The sequence below is a fragment of the Pleurodeles waltl genome, chromosome 3_2, assembly GCF_031143425.1.
Source record: "Pleurodeles waltl isolate 20211129_DDA chromosome 3_2, aPleWal1.hap1.20221129, whole genome shotgun sequence".
NCBI lineage: Eukaryota > Metazoa > Chordata > Amphibia > Caudata > Salamandridae > Pleurodeles > Pleurodeles waltl.
The window spans coordinates 74726068-74749966 of record NC_090441.1 but is presented as its reverse complement, the minus strand read 5'-3'; the positions used below and the strand labels follow the sequence as shown (position 1 = coordinate 74749966).

Sequence of the window (23899 nt, the reverse complement as noted above, 5' to 3'; positions counted from 1 at the left end):
CCCCATGATACTTGTACGGAGTTGTGTGATAGTTTGTAGCAGCTGTGTAACATATCCCCATGATACTTGTATGGAGTTGTTTAATAGTAGTAGTACTAGTACTAGGAGCGTTGTAGCAGCTGTGCAGTGTACCCCTCTGATACTTGTATGGAGGTGTGTAATAATAGTAGTAGCACTAGTAGGTTTGTAGCAACTGTATAACATATCCTTGTGATACTTTTATGGAGTTTTGTAACAGTAATAGTATTAGTAGGATTGTAGCAGCTATGTAACATATCCCCGTTATAACTTGTAAGGAGTTGTGTAATAATAGTAGAAGTACCAGGAGGATTGTACCAACTGTGCAACATACTCCGTGATAGTTGTGTGAAGTTGTTTAACAGTAGTAGTATTACTAGGAGTATTGTAACAGCTGTGTAACATATCGCTGTGATACTTTTACAGTGTTGTGCAACAGTAGTAGTAGTAGTACTAGGAGGATTGTAGCAGCTGTGAACATATCCTCATGGTACTTGTATAGATTTGTGTAATAGTAGTAGTAGTACTAGGAGGATTGTAGCAGCTGTGTAACGTGCCCCTGTGATACTTGTATGGAGTTGTGTAATAGTAGTAGTAGTAGTACTTGGAGGATTGTAGCAGCTGTGTAACGTGCCCCTGTGATACTTGTATGGAGTTGTGTAATAGTAGTAGTACCACTAGGTAGATTGCAGCAGCTGTGTAACGTATCCCTGTAATACTTGTATGGAGTTGTGTAATATTAGTAGTACTAGGAGGATTGTAGCAGCTGTGTAACATATCCCTGTGATACTTGTAAGGAGTTGTGTAATAGTAGTAGAAGTACCAGGAGGATTGTAGCAGCTGTGTAACGTATTCCTGTTATAGTTGTATGGAGTTGTGTAATAGTAGTAGTACCAGGAGGATTGTAGCAGCTGTGTAACAAATCCCTGTCATAGTTGTGTGGAGTTGTGAAATAGTAGTAGTACTAGGAGGATTGTAGCAGCTGTGTAACATATCCCTGTGATTCTTGTACGGAGTTGTGTAATAGTAGTAGTAGTACTAGGAGGATTGTGGCAGCTGAGTAACATATCCCTGTGATAGTTGTGTGGAGTTGTGTAATAGTAGCAGTACCAGGAGGATTGTTGCAGCTGTGTAACATATCCCTGTGATAGTTGTGTGGGGTTGTGTAATAGTAGTAGTACTAGGAGGTTTGTAGCAGCTGTGTAACATATTCCTGTGATTCTTGTATGGAGTTGTGTAATAGTAGTAGTCGTAGTACTAGGAGGATTATAGCAGCAGTGTAACATATCTCTGTGATACTTGTATGGAGTTTTCTAACAGTAGTAGTATTAGTAGGATTGTAGCAGCTGTGTAACAAATCCCTGTGATAGTTGTGTGGAGTTGTGAAATAGTAGTAGTACCAGAAGGATTGTAGCAGCACTGTAACATATCCCTGTGATTCTTGTATGGAGTTGTGTAATAGTAGTAGTAGTACTAGGAGGATTGTGGCAGCTGTGTAACGTATCCCTGTGATAGTTATGTGGAGTTGTGTAATAGTACTAGTACCAGGAGGATTGTAGCAGCTGTGTAACATATCCCCGTGATTCTTGTATGGAGTTGTGTAATAGTAGTGGTAGTAGTTGTACCAGGAGGATTGTGGCAGCTTTGTCACTTGTGTGGAGTTTTGTAACAGTAGAAGTATTCATAGGATTCCAGCAGCTGTGTAACTTATCACCTCTGGCTTTACTGAGCGATTTGACCCAGAGGGGTTGCTTTGCTTCCTCTGGCCTCATTGAAGGATGTGCCGGGACAGCCCGGCAAAAGCTACTGTTTGTGTGGCTTACAAAAGGCCTCTTGGTGAGGCTGTGGAACCACTCGCTGGCTGATGGGAACATTCCTGCTTCTTTCCACCGGGGTTTTTTCCTGAAGCCAGGTTAGCTAACACCTGATACTGGATCCTAATGACCAATAGCTCTGCTAAATTCTAAGCATAAGGTACTATCTTAGCCACTGACAATTGCCATTAAACACTGTTAGAAATGGGGTCTCTAGTTGGCAGTCAGTTTGCACCCTGTCCAAGTAGGGACCTTCCCTCTAATCAGGATAAGGGAGATACCCGCTCAGATAACCCCTGCTCACCCCCTTGGTAGCTTGGCACGAGCAGTCAGGCTTATCTCAGAAGCAATGTGTAAAGCATTTGCACATAAAACACAGTAATAAAAATATGAATTCTGCCGCTACGGTGTCGGGAAGACCCTCAAACAGTACCTTAGATTTGCAGGGCGTCATGATCATCGCGGTCAGCTCCGGAGAGCGGTGTCGCTGGCGTCGGTTCCGGAGTCGGTGCAGGAGTAGTCAGGCCCTTGAAGTCACGCACCTCGGGGATCGAACTCCGGGCTGATGAAATCAGGTGAGCTGGCATGGATGGCGTCGGGCTGCGTTGCGAAGCGTGACGATGCGACGTGCAGTGCCCACAGGTCACGGTGCAGGCAACGGCTCGGTGATGGCATCCAGCGGCGTCAGTGAGACCAGGGCTGCGGTGTGAAGCAGGGCGGTGCAATGTGCGGTGTCCACAGGTCACGGTGCAGGCAGCGTCGTCGTAGTTGCAGAAGCACTGTCTGGTAGGCCCAAGCCAGCAGTGCGGGATGGGATGGTGCTTCGTGACCCTCACAAGCGGTGTCCACAGGCCACGGTGCAGGCAAGGATGCCTGGTGACGACACTGGAGCCAATGGTGCTGGCGCCGGTGGACTGGGACTGTGGCGCGGGACGGGACAGTGCTTTGTGCTCCTCATGAGCGGTGTCCACAGGCCACAGTGCAGGCAGCGGCGCCAGTGTCAGAAGGAGCGACGTCGTCGGGGATGCCCAGGCTGCGGTGTGAGCAGGTGACGCCGGATTGCGGGCCCACAGGTCGCTGTGCGAGCAGCGGCTCAGTGAAGTCGTCCGATGATGGCGTCGGTGAGACGAGGGTCGCAGTGCGAAGCGGGGCAAAGCGACTCCATGAGGCGTCAGCAGGTCACGGTGCAGGCCAGCGGCATCGTTGCCTGCGTCACAGTGGTTTCTCCTCTTGAAAAGCACAAAACGCACAGTTCCCAGTGCTGCAGGTCGAGGAAGCTGAAGTGTTTGGTGTCCCTGAGACTTCCAACAGGAGGCAAGCTCTACTCCAAGCCCTTGGAGAACTCTCTCAAGCAGGACACACAGCAAAGTTCACCCTTTGCACTCTTTTAAGGCAGAAGCAGCAACTGCAGGCCAGTCCAGCAAAGCAACACAGCAAAGGGACAGTACTCCTCCTCCAGCTCTTCAGCTCTTCTCCTTGGCAGAGGTTACTCTTGATTCCAGAAAGATTCTAAAAGTCTGGGGTTTTGGGTCTGCTTCTTATACCCAGTTCTGCCTTTGAAGTTTGCAAACTTCAAAGCAAAGTCTCAAGTGTTTGCAAGATCCTTCCTTGTCCAGGCCAGGCCCCAGACACTCACCAGGGGGTCAGAGACGGCATTGTGTGAGGGCAGGCACAGTCCTTTCAGGTGTGAGTGACCACTCTTCCCCTCCCCTCCAGCACAGGTGGCTAATCAAGATATGCAGACTACACCCCAGGCCCCTTTGTGTCACTGTCTAGAGGAGAGGTGTGAACAGCCCAACTGTCAAACTGACCCAGACGGGGAATCCACAAACAGGCAGAGTCACAGAATGGATTAAGCACGAAAATGCCTACTTTCTAAAAGTGGCATTTTCAAACTAACAGTCTAAAAACCAACTTCACTAAAAGATGTATTTTTAAATTGTGAGCTCAGAGGCCCTAAACTCCATATTTGTATCTGCTCTCAGAGAGAATCTGCGCTTAAGGATATTTAAAGGCAGCCCCCATGTTAACCTATGAGAGAGATAGGCTTGCACAGTGAAAACCAAATTTGGCAGTATTTCACTGTTAGGACATTTAAAACACACTAGTATATGTCCTACCTTAAACATACACTGCACCCTGCCCATGGGGCTACCTAGGGCCTAACTTAGGGGTGCTTTACATGTAGTAAAAGGGAAGGTTGAGGCCTGGCAAGTGGGTACACTTGCCAAGTCGAATTGGCAGTTTAAAACTGCACACACAGACACTGCAATGGCAGGTCTGAGACATGGTTACAGGGCTACTAATGTGGGTGGCACAACCAGTGCTGCGGGCTCACTAGTAGCATTTGATTTACAGGCCCTGGCACCTCTAGTGCACTTTACTAGGGACTTATAAGTAAATCAAATATGCCAATCATAGATAAATCAATCAACAGTACAATTTCTATAGGGAGCAGTTGCACTTTAGCACTGATTAGCAGTGGTAAAGTGTGCAGAGACAATAAACCAGCAAAAACAGACCTGAAACAAATAGGAGGAAGAAGGCAAAAGTTTTGGGGATAACCCTGCAAAAAGGGCCATTTCCAACAAACACTATGCCAAACCTTTGATTCATGATGATCAGAATGGATTTATTGCTCCTCACAGCTAACAACCAATAAACGTTATTTGATCTGAGCAATAGATTTTTATTCCAAAAAACAAAATTCTGGAGGCCATTATTTTACTTGATAATAACTTCCTCTAAACTAAAAGTTTAAATAGATGTTGCATTATTCCTATTTTCAGAACAGTCCAACTTTGAGTAAATGATAGCCAGATATTCTTGGTCTTGTCATTTATTACCACGCCTGATGTGTTGCCAGATGACCTCCAGGAAGGTCATATCCTATGTGCCTAAGGATTCAGATTACTGAAATTGAGCTGAAACTTTTTTTAATTCATTAGCCTTTCTAGCAAAGAAAAAGCCATTAATTACCCACTGATTCTTTCTATTATAAGCAGAACTGCGTTAGTAAAATTATTAATAATATTGCTTGTTGTCATATTACTTTGAAGTCTTCCTTGTTTTCTACTGTAGAGTTGCGTTGATAAAATTGGGAACTTACTATATGACTTTTCTTCTGGCCTGTCAGCGTCCTCCTATAAGTCTACAGACGTTTTTCCTCTCTATGCCCTAGAAGTTGACATTGCCTTTAAATTTCTGACCTTCTTGTCAAGCGTAATATTTTTTCTTATTGTTTTCTTCTAAATCGTATGGGTTTTTTATGATTCACTAATCGCATATATGACAGGAAGGGTATTACTTACCCTTTTTTGTGCAAACCTTTTACTCTTAAAGCATAAGCAATTTCTAAGATCCGTCGTTGCTCATGGAGAAAGTCTGGGAGTAAGGCCAGCATACAGTTTAGGAGGGGAGTTGAAGGTGTACTTTTTGATATTGTCAAATATTTAGCACTTTTCATACTCCGCCCTTAACCAAGATACATGGCGCATTAGGTCTGGCAGAGGTTTTTCAACGTATCCCACATTTATATGGATTGTTCTTAGAATGTCTTTTACATGCATATAAGGGACACGCTTGAGACAAATGCAGTATTACACTATAAAATGCCATAATCCAACCATGCTTTTCTGCCTGACATTAATACTAATATTTCCAGTCAATGTCCCACTTCTCAGGATGAAACTGTCATGGATTAGGTACATACGGCTTTAGTGTGTCCTAAATGTTTTTTTATTGGTTGGGAGTTTCATGAGCTCCTGCATAAAGCAAGCCATGGAGCCGAACCCTCTAGAGAGCCTTCTAGACATCACACTTTAAACCTAGGGCATTGTCATGTTGATAGCACATACTCATCACACAATTTTGTAAATCATTACAAACAGTGACATATGCGGCATGGTACAATAAACTGGCTACAGTTTGAAAATGTGAGAGTTCACGTGCATTAATTATTGGGCCAGATAGAAACGTTTGCAAGATCTAGGGAAATGTATGGGGGAAAGTTAACACTTAAAGATCTTCTACTAATACAAGCTACTATAAAGAATCAAACAAAGATTTTAGCAATGTTAATGATTATGTGGACATCATAATATATACTCTATCTACATTTGACCTGTAATGTTCTATGTTTAATATTCATATTTGTAACACGGAATCCACAATACAAATAAATTAACATAACATGGCTTTATACCCGAAATGATGCCAAAAAAAGATAAAATGTTGAAAATGGAAAATGCATTTCTTTTTTTATTGAGCAGTAACTTTACATTGCGTTTTCCTTCGCCGTGTAGCCCTCATTCCCCACTGCAATCGCTGTACTAGTTAGTGGTAAATGAGTCTTTTCCTAGAGCTCCTGTACTCTGTAGTGTAAGCCTGGATGCTGGCGTAAAGCCCGAGTGAGTACTGGAGTCACGGCTGCACTGACAGGTCGACTTGAATTTGCAAAAGTAGGTTTCCTTGTCGATGCATAAGAGAAACAATGTTAGCTGCACCCCTGCCTCCAGCTAACAGTACAAGCTAATGAATAAGAAGCCTCCTTAGGAACAATTTGTCAGCTCCATATTGCAGGTCTATTTCTTCTCTCATTCTTGTTGAGTCGGTTTAATAACATTAATATTATTGTGGCCAAAGAGTTCACAGCTTTAATTGGTGAGTATATCAGCTTCACCTTATTGGAAACAATGCTACACATTTATCTGAAAATGTATTTATCTTTTGACAGCTCTGCCAGGTATCGGATCTCTCCCCTCATCTTTCACCGAGTACCCCACAGCAGGTTCAGTTACACCCCTTCGCGTCATCAGGATCCAGCCCCACTCAGTCTGTTCCTGCTCCGCTGCAAAGAAGCCCACCAGCCTCTTCTCAGACGGGTTCCATGCTGGTCCCAAAGACAGAGAGATTGTCACCGACATCAGCCTGTGGTGAGTCTTAGTGTTTCTAGTGATGTGCTTATCCCTTCCAAAGGATCCAGTACCTTCCTGTGATGATGGCCTAATCTACCCAAAACCCGAGTTATGAGAAGGACCTCATATATTTTCATAGTAAAATAATGGCCTAGCATTTACATTAGGAAGTGGTATTCTCCACTTTGGAAGCTAAAGGTTCTTTTATTTCTAATAGCTTCCTCTTATGCAAACCTATTCTCCCTGATACCTTCTTCAGGTGAGGACCAAACCTCCTGGAGAGCATCAGTTGCCGGAACCATCGTGTATGCCTCACACAATCTCTTTTGTTGACCGCACTAATTTGCTAATATTTTTAGAAAGAGCAAATTTAATACCAGCTAACATGCTGAGCAGTAAGCCTTCCTCTTACGTTCCTTTAGTAAAGGATCTGTATTTTTCTCATTGATTCTTTCTTGTATTGACTGTTGTCTTCAGCTTGTTTTTGTCAGGAGCTAGTCTTGATGGCTCAGACACAGGCTCCAGTACACCATCTTAAAGTGGGAGTTTTGCTTCATTACGGCACTGCTGCCCCAATGCCTTCCTACCCTAGTGGTCTGAACTTTCATGACTATTTCTATACTGCAGACCTCAATTCTTTAGTTGTAAGAACTTGTCGGAGTGCCAAATTTAAAGATGTCTACTGTTGTGGCGGACGTTTATCACACAAAGCAGTTTCTGCATGCTTGGTGGAAGCCACTTTGAGGGGGGCTGAGAGGGGATGTGCTCACATCTCGATGATGGCTTGGAGAAACTGTCATTACGTTTATGGGTCCCGTAGATGGATTCCCAAAGTAGAGGTCTGATTTCAGGACCTAATTAACAACCCAGACACCCTGGTAGTTTTCACCCAGCATGTGGGGGGCATTTAAAATGTTTTTCTATCTGGTTCCACCGTCCACTCAGTCCAGGAAAGAATGGATATTGGCGGAAATTACGTTGGCCAGGTCACCCTTATTTGGGTATTTGCTTTGGTACTGGGTCATGATGGTCCTTCAAAACCACCCCTAGATTGTCCCAGGGATGTTGATGGAATTCCAACTCAGGAAAACTAGCATATGATATTTTTCTCACTTCCCCGTGTCCCTCACCCAAGGATGAGCTTCACAACACACATTTGGATAGGACCAATGATTCCCATTGTTATGACCCTTCTTTTTTACCATCAATCCGCACAGAGCACCTTTATCTAACATACATTGCTAGTCTTTGCGCAGATCTCTGAATATCTTCCCGGAGCAAGTAACCAGAGCAAGTAAACATGGCTTTACTTATGTTTTATAGGCATGTCTACTTCAGAGACACGTGCAGGGAACTGATTGTGCTTTCCCCATGCATTCTGCAGACCTTTCACTTTGTTGCTGCTTTTCTGAGCAATTCACAGTTATACAGGTACATAGATATTCACACACCGAGACTACATTTCCTCACCCTCTGTTCTCTTTTCCTCGTCCTGCTGCGAAATCTACCAGTTGGTTAGTGATGGGAAATTGACAGAATGTAGTTAACAGGGGTGACGTCCTCATGACTTTATGGCCCTTAGTTTAAGGCGTGCCTATTCCCAGCTCTCTTTCCAGCCATTATGTAATTCACTTGAACAGTAGAACAATAGTTATTTTCATGAGTGTTCTTTCAGAGCTAAGGTCTCTGCTGCTTGGAACTCGCTGCCCCTGCATAGCAAGAGAATTGAGAACCACCTGCGTTTTATTAAGTCATTGAAAACCTGGCTTTTCTCGCTTTAGTACTTCGTAGTGTAATGCTCCTTTCCTGTATACTTTTTCTGCCAGCGGCTCTTTCTCCCGTCTTGGGCCTAGCGCTTGGAAGCCCCATTGCTGGAGCAACCATGAGCTACACAAACTCTTTAACATAACATAACATGAGGAAATTAGTTAAGTTGCACAACGAAGTTGGGGAGGGGGGCAGGAGAAGGTGCATTGGACACACATAAACAAGTGTCATGCTGACTAGGGTTAGTTTTGATGAACTGCACTGAAATTGAATTTTCGCTTATGTGAGATAGATGGCAGAGTTTATTGGTTATGAAAAGAAGACAATCTTGGAATAGGGGTAAGCAAGTGACCATAAGCAGAACATCATACAGCTATGCCAGGCTAAGTCAGAGCCTTTAACAGAATAACTTATTCCAGATGGACAAGCATAGGAAGGGACCCAGGAAAAAAACTGAGATAAAATCAATTTAGAAATGGCACTTTGGAAATTAGACTTAAGGGGAAAAGATAATGTTTTCTAAGGAAAAGATAATGTTTTCTAACTGATTAATCATTCTGTGCGGATGCCTTGTCACAAGAACCCCTCGTGGTCCCTCTTACGTTTCATAAGTGTTTTCTCATGGACCTTGTTTGCTTTGTGGCTTCCTGTGGTGGCGAGGACTGTGATTGTACATACTATGCAGTAGAATAGGATTTGGGTTTATGAATTTGCAAACTAGTATCCCCCCTTCTAAATAAGGACATTAAACCCTTTAGAATGAAGCTATCTAGGCTTCTGCTACATTTAGACTAATTGACATGAGTATGTTCAACCACACCCCAGGATCCTTATTAGAGAACCACAGCAAGCATATATTGATGGGATGGGCATCCAACCCAAATACATCACCTTGACGCAAAAATGCAGTTGATTGTGTCACAACATTACTGGCAAGGGTCACTGAATCTAATCGCTGTTTTCTGGTTGGATGATTAAGAAGGAAGTCATTACTGCCTACATTGTTACAGCCTTAGAACCTGCTGTAGCGGGCTCTACCGGCTATTAAAGGCCCGCTCCCGCGTTAAAGGCCCGAGCCGAAGGCACATTAGCGGAAGCAGACAATCCTAAAACTGACGGGCATACTCTGTCTATGAAGCTGGAACAGTCTGAGATGGAACATTTGCAGGCATGCAGTTTGACATATTTCAGAACTTGATATTCTGCATAACAGACCTTTATCTCCTCCCCTTTTTCATTGTATGCCTTTCCTTTCCTCCAGGTGACAGCAGGCGGAGTTCTGGATCGATGTCACCTACTCTGTCCTTGGGACTTCAGCCTTCTTTTTCTAGCCCCAGCCGAGGCAGACCTGCGTCGATGAGGGTGAGTCCTGGGTGGTGGTCTCGGAAGCACCCTATATTGGAGGGTTTAGCTGTAAACCATGTTGCAGAATGATAATCAAGACCTGGGCCGGTTTAGAGCTTTTCCAACTAAGTATGGTATTAAGCAGTTGTCTTTATATATATATATATATATATATATATATATAATTGATGTTTTCAAGTTATTTGTTAAGTGCAAACCAGTCTTCAGATATCAGCAACCGCTGCAGGGTTACACAAAATGGGGTAAGCATAGTACATTTGCAGAGCTTTATGTAGGTTATGTAATTGGATTTATTGTTCAATTGTTATCATTTACATTTGTGAAGTCACCGTTGTCCCATTATTATACATTTCAGTTTTTAATTGGTCTGTGTTAATGGAGTGATTGATATGAAGATGTGGCTAAGGTTATAAGGGTCCTCTATTGATCTGGAGTCCTTAGCCGAGCTGGGACTGAAAGCAGTTGCCGGGCTGAAAATGTTTGGAAATCATTTCTGAAATGTACTAATAATTGGGTACAGTCACCGCTGCCGTGGAGAATAATTCCACAGTTTTGGCACACGGCAGAAAAATGCCTTTTTTGAAGATCATATGCTTATTGGCTAAGTCATCTGGTTTGCTGGTGTTGGAAGATGTTTTGGAAACGTCAGTATATTTTTGATTTGATGCAGGCTGGGAGGAGGAGAGGAAGTGAAGATCTGTGATATGTAGTTATAAAATATTGCATAAGAGTGAGGGTGATACCCCAAGGTTCATGCCAGATAAAGACAACAGAATTTGGTTTTGTTGAGAACAAATTCTGATATGTTGGTGTAGATTCATGGGTACGGTTGCCATGCTCAGTTGGATGAGGACTGGAATCAGGATTGGGATGGAGCGTCTTGGCATACCAATGGATTACAGTGGCCGAGAGTGCTGGAGGATGTAACAGGGCACTAAGTGGCTCCACATAAAGATTAAAGAGAATAGGTACATGGAGGGAGCCCAGCCTTGTGGAGACTCAAGTTACTGAGAGCGAAGGGGATCTGAAGATATCCTTTTTGAATGCCCAAAGGTAACCATGGACCTAGGGTAGTAATATGCTGCAAGGAACAAGGGTCCCTAAGTCGTCCCTATGATGATCCTGGCACTTAATTGGATCGAAACGTCATCAACGAGAGCACTCTGACCCTATATTATATTTGTATAAAAAGAAATCAGGGGCAGCGGCCTTAGGAAAATTGTGATGATATTTGTCAGCTGCGTCTGTCACTTTCAGCTTGCCTAAAATATGTTGTATACCTGTTTATATGTGCCCATGTAAGGATGCGATCCTTACTTTGACACTTTTGGTACCAATAAAATGAAATGTTTTAAGAATATTAATCTAACACTTCCTGAGTTATATTTACATTCCCGGTGCATTTACTATCATTGAATTTCTGCTTAGGGACCCTTCTTCCTTGCAGCCTAAAGCAAAGAGCAGCATTGCCTATCCTTGCAGCCTAAAGCAAAGTGCAGCATTGGCCACCTGGTAGCTATTGTTTCTTGACTGCTTGAGTGGTGGAAGCATCCGTAGCAGAGTGTAGAAGGATGCTAGAGTAACTGTGGCATTGCTGCTGAAATGCTGATGCTTTTCTGATGGTGTTGCAGAAGAAGTCGGTGAGGTGTGGGCATTTTAGAATTCACACAGTTTGGTATGAGTGTTGTATAAGGAGGTGGGGTATGTTCCTGTTCATCTGTTGCAGTACATGTCGTTGATTGTGGCATTGTAATGGTGCTTCCCTACTCCCCCCACCTTGGCAGAGAGCTTCACGGAAATGACTTTGAGGCACTCCACATTCTACATGAGCATTCCATTGGGAGCCTCATGTGTCCTCTCTAACAGGTGTGTGAGGCAGTAGCCCTCACTCCACTTGCAGAAATATTGAGATTGTAGACTGCATTATGAAGAGGTTGTTGGGTAAGATAATTTATTTGGAGGTGATTCCTGGGGTTATGATTTAGCTGCAGTCTTAGTGGGATTGTTGCATTTGTCCCCGATGACACACCGTGATTGACTGACTTAAAGCTGACTGACCAGTTTTCTACATAAGTCTTGATTAAATGAGTTTGTCCTTCTCTTAGATGGAAACCCGTCGCATCACACACATCTCAGCAGAGCAGAAGAGGCGCTTCAACATAAAACTGGGATTTGACACACTGCACAACTTGGTGACCACGCTCCATTCCCAGCCGAGTCTAAAGGTAAATGCAGCTGCTTAAGAGGGACCAGAACAAAAGAGCATATACTGTAGGTGGAACCAGATATGGTGTGTACAGTGCAAAGTACTGGTCCAGGATGGGCGATGGATTTAAGGAAGATTGAAGTATGTGATCGCTTTATAATACATGGGATTCTGCAATCCCTGTATAAAACGGTCTCTAATTTGTGATGCACCCAGTTGCCTATTATAAATAAATTACATAGCCACTCAACTGTAATAATGTTATACATTTGAGTTCTGATGTCACAGTGCCTGCTGCCAGTGCCAGCAGCTGAAGAGAAAGGCAGATCTGGTCACAAAATGTTCTATTCTTTCTTCTGCTCTGTTTTTCTAGCTGTAGAGTGACAGGCAGAAAGGAGATATTTATGACAATATTTTATTTTGTACACTCCTCGGTTATTATGGAAAAGTTCGAATCTTTATGCATGTTTCTACGCATTCTGCGGTACTGCGCCTTTTTAAAAAAAAAAATGACTTGTATTAAACTGATTTTAAAATCTTTTTTCAACAAATATCTAATAGTTTTGTGCGTTTAATTTTACACTAGAGATTCTATTTCTATACTTCTTGTATGCAAGCTTGCTTTCTCTTTCATATCAAAGTAGTTAAGTGGTTTGTGGAAAAGCTGATGGTGTAACCATGCATTAAAAGGAATAGAGTACCCCCTGCCACATGTTAGGATATTGCTGGTCACCTCCGAGTCACATAACTCTGTAAAGGAACTTGTTTCTCTCTATGGTCATGGAACTCCTCAGAGACTTGCAATGTCCTTATAATGTGCGGCAAGGGTTACTTTATTCTATATATATATTTATTCACTACAGGAAGAGATACAATACTGCTTTAAAGTAAAGAAAATTAAACATATTTCGACTCATCCAGCAGTTAAGTGACTAAAACAACTTCCCACAAAAAGGTGGTTATGCTCTTATTTGGTATAACAGCATTTCCTCCACTCTCACAATGGGTGAATGGCATTGTCTGTGAGATCTCTAACTCTACACTTCTGTGATCCCCTGATCTTAAGGCTGGCTCTGATGATCAGGAAGGCAGGCTCAATCAGGACATAAAAATAAATCTGGGTTCACATAGATAACCAGGAAAATATGAATGGTGTAAAAGAGGCCCTTTTTGCTGTTTGAGAGCAAATGATTGTGACCCTAGTCTGTTGGGCACAGATCTACCTAAATGTGACATCCTTATGTCAGATTACCCTTATCAACCTTAACAGTTTAATGCTGTACGTCACCATCTCTGTTACGTTAGAGATTAATTGTTATTTCTGCATCCAACTTAAGCAACCTTCATTTAAATCCAAAACATTTTATTCGAGACAATGGAGTATAAATAGGGTGACCTCACTCACAAGTCATTATGGACGCTGTCTGCAGTCTTGGCCTTTTCACCCACACATCATTGATTAAAGATGTGTTAGTCTATTTAGTTCAATGGAAGCAAAACAACAAGACCGCACCTTGAATGTGTTAGGTTATTACATAAAAGTCCAGGACTGGCAACAGTATAGATCTGGAGGGAGGTGGTCGCTCTAAGTATAGAAACTATAATGTAAAATATAGATAATTTGCTGTACTCTAATTGTAGTACACCATGTGTGCAGGGGCGTAACACAGTTCCCTGCAGCTCTGGGGCCCCACAGATCGTGGCATCCATACGCACCTTCAGGGCTATGTATAGCACTGACTTATGGGAGTCTGAGGCCTGTAAAGCATTCTGAAGGGGGCTTATCATGTTTAATTACTCCTTGGATGTGTGTTTCTAAACATCATTTTGAATCTCTCGAGCTGATGCACAATTCATATTGCAAGCAAACTGTAATATTTTTCTAGACTTTAAATGTATTTCTTGGGAACTGTACCCTCTGAATTTAGACTCCCGGACAGGGAGTTATCAGTGTCATGAACAATTCTGAAAATAGAGATTATGCAAATGTGTGGTGCTTCATTTTACTTGTATGGGTAGTTTTCAGGCCCACATTTATTTTGTTATGTTATGTTAGTATTGTTAGAGTATTTTTTTAAGATATAGTTACACCACCATAGCTGCCTCAGTGATAGAGTCACTCAAAAAGCCAAGTTTCAGCTTCTTGTCTGTAATGAAGATGGGTTTTAATATTGTGAACCTTGGTAAGTATTCCTGAAGGAGCGCCCAGAACCAAGAATGTATGGCCTGATCTGACTGACAGAGGACGGACTGGCAAACGTTACAGTAAGCGCTAGGTGTCTGTGCGCACTGTGTGGAAGGAATGATGCATTGAAAATAGTGAAACAGTCGGCGTTGGGGGTGGCGTGATATTGTCACTCCTATTAGCATATTAGTCACCGTTAGGTTGATCAATGTTCCCATAATTTCAGACTCCTGCCAATTTCCATGATAACTTCTTCAATGGATGTGGTTTCTCTGTAATTTGGACGATGCGGGCGCCAGCTAATGCTGTGGCTGGATTTCCCCCTCTGGTGGCTGTGCAGGACGGTGGCCAGAGCATGTAAGGTTACCAAGGATTGGCTTGTAGGTCGGAGCCATTACTAGGGCTAAAGAAGACCTGCTCAAACAGTGTCCTAGGTATGCTTTATGGTAGGGGCAGGTAGCCTAAACAAGCATTTGCAATGCAGTGGGTCTCACGTTTGCTCAAGTTAGAGCTATGGGTTTTGTAAATTCCTAACTAGACGTTTCTTGCCACATAAATTGAAAATGAAAAGTAAAACATTTGACATAAGCGAGCCAATTTAAAGCGCCATGGCCAGCATGAGCGCGAAGGAGAGACACAAAAGGCAAAAGAAGTTCGCTTGCATGCAAACATATAAGCAAAAATATTCATGCATTTGAATGCATATCTACCTTACAGGACCTTTTTTCAACCAAACAGGATGAAGGGCGGACAAACGTAAAGCATTTACCAATAATAACAAAGGATTTTTGAAAGGCAAGCCCAGGAGCGAATAAAAGTGATGGGCGTGGGTAAAAGCCCACAATACTTACAACAGGTCAAAGCGCTTGCTCGCTCAACCTAAAAAGACTGGCTCAAACAATGTCCTCTGGATACCTTACGACAGGGGCATGTGGAGCCAGTAGAGGCCATCAAAGGGTCAGCAGCAGGCGGACACAGCACTTGCAGCCTGGGCAAGGCCGGGGGGTTGCCCACAGAGATTGGTAGAATGGTGGGAGCCTAGCCACCAAATGCTGGGTACCTGAGCAAGGAGGCCGATGTCAAGGAGGCTGTGCATAAACACTGGCTACAAGCATAATTGATGAACAAACCCAAAGGACAATCAGGAAGGCCGAGAGACAAATAGTTCCTACATGGAACATGTTTAAGACCACTAGTGGTGTAGTTTTGGTAGGTACCATGTAATATATAATGTAATAAAACTGCAGCCGTTAATACTCCAGCGACGTCTCCCCTCTTGTTTGTTTGGGAAGAGGTGAGGTGGACTGGGAAAAGGCTACGGAGTACATGGACATGAGAACTGCAGGGAGGGGGTTGGAGGTTTCTCGCACAACTGGGAGGGGTTTAGCTTTCTCCTAATTCTAAGTCCCACAACCTTCCTCCCCTTCATACCATGCCTCCAGGCACTTGCTGTCCCTGCAAGATTAAATTTATGTTCAGCCTATGTTCGTTTGTGTCGAGTAAGAGTTTTACAAATGCAGCTGCACACCTTGGGGCGCTCCTGAAACATCAAGCTGCATGGTGCTTGACCAACTGAGTGAGCATAGTCAAGTATTTTAATTGCAAGATTCTCCTTTAGCTTTGTGTTACATAAGAGGTGGCAGAGCCAAGCCAATGGTCTGGCTTGGCTCTAAGAGCCCATGCACAAGCCAAGCCCTCAAGGAATGTGCCATGTTTATGCTACAACAGCACATAAAATATGGAAAATTCTCTTTAAAAAATTGCACATGTATTTCATTAACATGCAGAAGCTTTCTACTTATTAAGTCATATTCTAGCACTGCACTAAGAGTTACTTGTTAAAAGTGATATTTTTTAAACACAAATTTAGAACCATTCTTGTCCCGCCTGCACCCTGGAGACAACGCAATTAGTGACCTAAGAGGCAAGCAACTTTTTATCTGTACTCTGTATGCGGCCCAGATTCTTACAAACAGAACAACATTATTATAGTCTTTTATTTTGTACAGCTCATATTCTGAAGTCACATATTTGAATGCACTTTCATTTGTAATAATGAAGTAAAAGGAAGATTAACAAAATAAAATATTTGCCTAAGATCACACAGTTTGGTTAAGTTGGAAGGCAGCTGGAAGCCTGGATTAATCCCTGATTTTCAGGTTTCACTTTGTACAAATCATCCACTATATGGGTATCTATGTGTCTCCTTTTTATCTCAAATGTTCATATATTGATGTTAACTCTATGCAAGGGTAGAAAATGGGTAGTGAGTATAAACCACAAGAAAGCTCAGCTTGTTTTGGGCTTGAGGTTACACAAGAAACTCTAGCTAAGCCTGGATTAAGGTTTTCAGTGGTTTCAGAGCTGTGAGTGGTTAGCCTACATGTGTAGTATATGAGAGCATCTTCAAATATGACAGCCTAGCTTTTCAGTCAACATGGTTTTCATCTGTGCCCCTCCTCCTGCTGAGGAACTGCTGTCTGAAATACAATTTCAGGGAGACAAATGCATTTTTCCTTTATAGGTAAAATGTTATTTTTCCCCTTCTCGATAGCATGTTGTTACGCCTATACTTTAATACACCTTATATTTAGCAAGAATGACTCTAGGCATGCATTATTGTGGCCTGTTGTGACCTATTGTTCTGACTGTACTAAAATTGTCAGTCATATTTCAGTTCCTTAAATCAAGCCTTTAATGTGTGCAGAAGGGTGGTGTGGTGCCTAAAAACATGCCTTATTCTAGCACTTATCACAAATACCTAATATAGCACAGTCTTCATGTGAAAATAATGTTTCCCTTTCTACAGTCTGGCATCCTCAAATTGAATGCTGTCCCAAAAATATCCTCTATATTCCTACAATCCAGTACAAAAAATGACCTTTAATTAAACTGTCTGATTGCCTGATCATAACCTACTTTATCATGAGAGTGTTTGGCTTAATCTCCATTATTATTTTTCTGTGAACTGGCTCTAACTCATTTACAGAATCACAACCTCTCCTCCTCCCTGTGATAGTCAGACCTGACTAACTTTATAATACCTAATATCCTCTAGCTCATCTGTTAATCCCACGCACCATGTGCTTGAGCTCACACACCTCTCTGCCCCCACTACTGATAACAACTAACTCCTAATTATTTAAAACGCTACAAAGAAACTGGAGTAAATGCGTTGGGTGGTTTGCGTGAGTGCACAAGAACAATCCAAGTAGCCAATGAAAACCAGTAAAACTGGACTAACCACTAACCTTGGGCTCCAGATCAGTGTGCAGCCTGGCGTAAAGCACTGTATCGCCTCTCCAGGGGTAGTAAGCGCTGTGCAAATGCGATTTCAGTATTTAAGTACAGGAAGTGCACTGTACAAAAATCTCTTGCATTTCATTTAAAGGGCTAGAATGTTACTTCACCTGTAAGGCTATAGTCCACATATAGGTTACACATAAAAACTGACTAGTTCACCGGTGGCATTTTTGTTATGGTAAGGGCACAGGGATGTTTCTAAGTTCATTTTGAAATTCTATTACTTTTAATAAATGCCCATCAATGCAGTGGAATTAGACTGTAAACTTCTAATTATATTGTTACTGTCAAGATCGATCTGGTTAAAGGGGTAAATATGCTACATAGGATTGGGAAATTCCATGCCAAGGAAGGGTGTTGGAGGTGACAGAACGGGTTCCATCATGAATAGGGAATGGTATGAAAAATGTTTGTTGTAAGCGACGGCTGGATATAAAAACCTTATTGGGAACATTCCCCTCCAGGATCATAGTGAAAAGAAACCAGCTGCCCTGTATAGTGTTGAAGAAGGCATACTGGGTAAGACAATGTCCAAGAGGCAAGAATGTTTCAAGGGTGCTTCTGACATGACAAAGGACATTTGTAAAAAAAAGATGACCAGGTAACAGACATGAGGTGATGCATGTGCAGGGTGGGATTTACATGGTGTGTACCACATAGTTCACTCCGGGTCTTAACATCTGAAGTTTGTTAATGTTTTTGAAACTACTTATGATGCTTTCCATTCTGTTCTGTATATCAAATGTTTTGATCTGTACTAAGTTGTTATTTTTTTATATTTCCGTGGAGTTTTAAAAAGTGCTCACGTGTCTCCCATCTTTGATGTGAATAATCCGCCACACAAGAGAGAGCTTCTCCAATGTTTAGCCTTCTTTTTTTCTGCAGTATTTTGGTTAAATATTTGTCTCCCATTATGGTTTGGTCTGGTGTTAGCCAAGCCCTGTTAATTTTACAAAAATTAGACATGTATAATAGATAGATCGATACAGATATACATATATATAGGTATATATATCTTGAACAGTCTTTCAGCCATTGGGTCCCTTGACATTCACATAATACTTCCGCCCACTACAGTATACAGAATGCAGCCATTGGCTAACTTCACTGTGAGTGACTCCATTTTCCTTTTCATAAGGAGCACATCCATATGCAAAGTAGCTCCCTTCAGTGCCAAGCACTACTCTGGTCACTTGTACTTCCTGTGACCCAAAGTATTTTTGCTGTTAGCCATTTTTGTTATATTACTGAGGGTCCAGCATCTTTCCCAGCAGTAAGTTTTTTTTTTTTTTTATAACAATCTTGACAAAACAAAACTAGCATTGCCAAAGACTAAAGGCTGACAGCTGTGAACTCCACTAATTGTCTATAAAACTGACATTTTGTCCTGAATTTTGACCCTTTGTCATGACTTTTTTCCCCAAATGTTGACCCCTTGGCCTGAATTTTTGCCCCAAATGTTGACCCTTTGTCCTGAATGTTTACACCCACAGCCCAGAATTTGCCCCTATTCCAGGTGGTCATCTTAGTTGTTGTAGTGTTTTAACCTGTTTAAGACTAATAAAGAGCATTGCATTGATCTGTGGCATGACACAATGTTTGATTCCATAACCACTTTCTGCGTGAAAGCCGAAAACAGAATACTTCTACACCAGTGGTTCCCAACCTATGGTCCGCGGACCCCCAGAGGGTCAGTGACTTATTTCCAGGGGTCCAAAGTCTTGGGCTGACAGGAAGGCACTTCTCCAGCTGGGGCCTCTCCCTGCATGTTTTTATATTTATTACTTTATTTGTGCAGCAGTTTAATAGCACTGCAAAGTTCCTTGTACATCCAGCATCTTTTGGGCAAAAATAAAAGCATCAAGATAACTCTGGTGATTAATGTACCTACTGGAGAGAGATGGGAGTTTTGTCTGGTGGCAGTTTTGACTCATCTAAGGTAGCGCAGATGGTTACTATGCCCGCTGCAAAGGACGTGTATCATGCAAGGAATAGTATTTTATATGCATAGCACATTGAGTTACTGCTTTTGTCACAGAGATACTTTTGTTGTTGTGCAGTTCATAAGTTACAATAGTAATCCAGCACAGTGAGGTAAGAACTGCCATCAAAGAGCTGCATGCAAACTGCATGGCACAAATTATAAAGTTATGTTTTTTCCCAGTCTTTCATTATCCTTAGGCTGCTAAAAAAGTTCTGCTTGCTTAGAAATACATGCTTATTATTAAAGTTAACACTAACAACTGTGTTATGTTTTGAATCCTGAGTTTGTGCTTCTCCAGAACAAGCACTGTTAGAAAATACCTACTACTGTGGATGATGTGAATCCTACATCTTGTAGTTGCCTGTAAAATGCCCCAACACCCTATACTGGTATAAGAAGTGCTATAAAAAATGAATTACATGTGACAGGGAGGCTGTGGAGAGATGATAGACCCTTATGGTTTTATTTCCTTCCCCACCACATATTTATATGAAAAAGATTTCTCAGATCTTATGTACCTAAAAAATAAAAACAGAAATTGCTTGGGAAATGTAGAAACTGACCTGAGGAATCAGCTTTCCTAAATAAAACCAAACATTGCAAAAGTTAATCGCCGGATGCAACACCAACCTTCCAATTAAAATGTTTTAATTTTTGCATATTTTTCAATAATTATATCCTTAGTAATTTGAGTATTTGTTTGGTACGTACTTGTTTGTGTATTTTTTGCTAATTACTGTTTTAATGTTTGTAATTTATATTGTATAAATTGCTTGGGGGTCTCTGGCTTCCAGTAGTGATTCAGTGGGGGTCCTCAAGAGTCAAAAGGTTGGGAACCACTGTTCTACACAACATGTTTTCATTCTATATTAGGATTCTGGAAATATTCTGCCACATAGTGGTGAGGCATGGTATCGCAACTACTTGACCAATGGAAAGTCTTTTTGGAACACAAGTTCTAAGATTGGTCTAAAACACATCAATGCTTGGCTGGTAAATTTAAATGGTATCAGCCAGCCACAAAATTGAGACCTTCTGGATTGTATAATGTCCAAATTCTTAGAATAAAGCTTCTTGGGGTGGACACACCTTTTTCTATACCACCTGTCAGTTGTGGAACAAACTGCCTTTCCATTTCAGAAATCAACTTAATTTCACAACATTTCGGAAACAATCGAAAACATGACTTTTGCCCCTCATTTTATGATGTTTCGTGGATCCTCTTACTTTTATGTTTCAGTCTCCAGCGCCAAGACAACCTCATGTAACGTACGCTTTATAAAAACCTGTTCATTCATTCATCACCTAAGACAGGGTTCTCCAACCCTTTCTACATTAAGAACTACTTATGTTGAATGAACGTCATCCCAAGCTACTGATGGTATTAGTTCTCTAAACTTGACCACATCAGACACAATAACATTGATGCCCACCCCGGCAATATTTTCAGCTGTGTTCACCTCAGTGTACCAGATAGGGTTGCTAGCAGTAACATAAAAAAGGTTTTATCAGTTGTTAATGTCTCTACATTAATAATGCATAACACTTGTAACTGCAATGCCTCTGGCACCAAAATAATCATATAAAGAAAAAGTCCCACCTTTCCCAGATAATTTATTATCCAAATATCAGATATTTGTATTTTGAAAATACAACCATTTTTTTCCTAAGAAGTTCTAAAAATACACATTTTCCATCTCATATAGGTATTTTTATACATATATTAATTCAGCCAAGCAAAAAATTCTAATTTATCAGCCGGGGCTGCACACAGGAGTGCTACTTACAGGCAACAGGAGAGCTATCAGTATCTGACGAGCGTTGGAGAAGCCTGATCTATAATGTACGTTCACCACATGATACTTTTCCCTTAATTGACCACGCCTGAAATGTATACACCTGAAGCACCATATGAATGTGCTCTTATTCTATAGCTGAAAGTTACTGAGCTTTCTGGAATAAATATTAGCCTTCACCAGTCTATTTTGAAACGCATTTACAGGAACCTCTGTCAGTCCCTAGTTCAGAGGTCTTCAATCTGTGCAGCGCATCCCCAAGGGGGGGTGTGGAAACATGGGAGGTGGGTTGTGCATTCCCTAGCCTCACTTCTGCCTGGAATCCAAAACATATGCTCTTCATTTTGGGAATAGACAATTATCCCGGGACAGTTAATTGTGATAGGTAAAATGCTTCAGCTGGAGTGTCATTCATGGAGTGTTCTGTGCTGTGAAACCGAAGCTGGGCAAACAGCTAAGCAAGCCATACTACCAGGATGCCTGCTTGCCTGAAAGAAATGCAAATGTGCGCTATGAGTTAATCTGCAAATGTAAAGGATGCTTGAGAGTCTGTACTGGTTTTAATTGCTTGAATCACTGGGAGCTTTGTGGTGACAAAAATGTATTCTTTTTGAGTGGCAGTGCAAAGAGTTAACAACTGAGCTGTGAAGTGTCTCCTTTTAATTATAATTGCATTTACATAGCACTTACTTCTGAAGAGGTGTTGAAGGGACAATTATGTAAGAAAAATTGTATTACGTACGGTCTGGGTATTACTAAAATGTATATTTTGGAAGCACCATTATATCGTAAAACTTTCTGCACATTTTGTAGCAGTCTTATACTGTGTGTAATGCAAGTATAATATAATTACTTGCATATTCTCTAATCCACCAACCAACATTTAATTCTGTGGCTCTTGGGTTACACACAGACGTCTGTAGTGCATTAACTAATAGAGATTTCATAATGTACTATAGTGCATTTCCCACTGAGTAACTTTTTGTATTCATTTTTCATTTAAATTGCCTGTTGTTTTTTATGTAGCTACCTGATGGCGAAAGCCTGAAAAACTGAAGTCAACAACAGCAGCAAACTAATATAACCAGGAGTCCGTTTTTGCAAAAATAGAAGCATCTGTTTTCATAATGTTAAAAATAAAAACCTTTTTTAGAAAATCAGTGTGAAAGAAGATTAAGGGACCATTTCCTTCCCTTGATTTAAAGAAACCATCCCACTTTCACCTTGCAGTTCATCATTAATCATTGGAAATGGTATGGTTTGAATTATGATGAATGATGATCGGCAACCTCCAGTTCCATGCAACTGTAAAAGGCAAGCCGTCAGCATCCTATGAAATATAGTATGGTTCTCCTCGGATGCTATGCGCTATCGTTGCACACCATGCAGTACAACCATTATACCCAGGGCCACTGGCATTATGAGATTGTGCGGGGATTTTTGCGCACTTATAGATTTGATGCGTTTGTCACATAATCAATCATCTGCCACATAATATGCTGATTAAAAAAAAAATCAGTTTATAGCGCAAACTGTTCAAATGTTACCAAAGAACAATGACGCATGTTGCTGTAAACAAAGGGGGGTGGGGGGGCACGTTATCAAAAGGTTCGACGAACTCTGCCTTAGGTTACGCATTGGTAAACTAACACACCCCACCTCCTTATGTAGCACAACATTCCTGATGAGTCTTTTGAAAACCTGTAACGTTGGAATTTTAGAAAGTTCTGTATACCTTTTATTTAATTAAGTTTGTATTTCATTATTTGAATGTTGCATGTGTATGCACTTTTCTAGTTCACTGTATTGTAAGTGAATCATATTTTGAGAGAGTGGAATATTCTGTAGGTCTAGGAAGGATTTCGCCTTTTGACACATTTGGTTACAGTTGTGTGGGGTTTGTAGACGCAAAGCAATAGCGAAGCCCAAGGCCCCTGAAGAAGAATCGGTCCTCTGTAAACCCTCGTCCTGATGAAGTCGGTGGACTGGTGTATCTTTGCTGCCCTCTTGTGGCCATGGTGAAAAAGCCACTTTGTTGTTAACTTGGTGAAGTCGTATTTGACACAGAAAACGCAGAGACTAACATCTCGCCACGAAGTCCTAGGACAAACGTCTAGAGCATGGGTACTCACAAAGGTTTTCCCAGGGGTCAAAAAGTGTGGTCTGGGATGTGACCGAGGGCCGCATTGATGCCAGCAGGGTGGCAGTCAGGGCGTTTCTGTGTGTGTGTGGGGGGGGGGGGGGGGGGTGTAGGGGGGATTCGGTGGGTGTAGGAGATGCAAAGTATATATTTCTAGTGGCTGAATTGCACAATGTGAAACCAGAAAACCTGGAATTAATCCTGGCTTCCCTACTTGAATTGTGTAATCCTAGACAATTGTTTTATTTCACTTTCCCTATTTTTTCTTCATTATCACATATAAAAAGGAGCCTGAAATATATGACTTCAGGATGTATGCTGTACAAAACCTACTCCTCGTTTGCTTCTAAACTATAATGCTGTTCATGTATAATAGGAACCCTGGCTACCCAAAGAGTGCACATA

General features: G+C 41.7%; 1 protein-coding gene across 1 annotated transcript in view; it reads left to right on the top strand.

Annotated features, from left to right (window-relative positions):
* Nucleotides 1-23899, top strand: part of MLXIPL (MLX interacting protein like) — a 656022-nt gene that overhangs the window by 583720 nt on the left and 48403 nt on the right. Inside the window, exons 11-13 of the mRNA XM_069226784.1 lie at nucleotides 6568-6766; nucleotides 9777-9877; nucleotides 11986-12105. Coding sequence (XP_069082885.1) covers nucleotides 6568-6766; nucleotides 9777-9877; nucleotides 11986-12105 — 420 coding nt within the window. The remainder of the gene's footprint in view (nucleotides 1-6567; nucleotides 6767-9776; nucleotides 9878-11985; nucleotides 12106-23899) is intronic.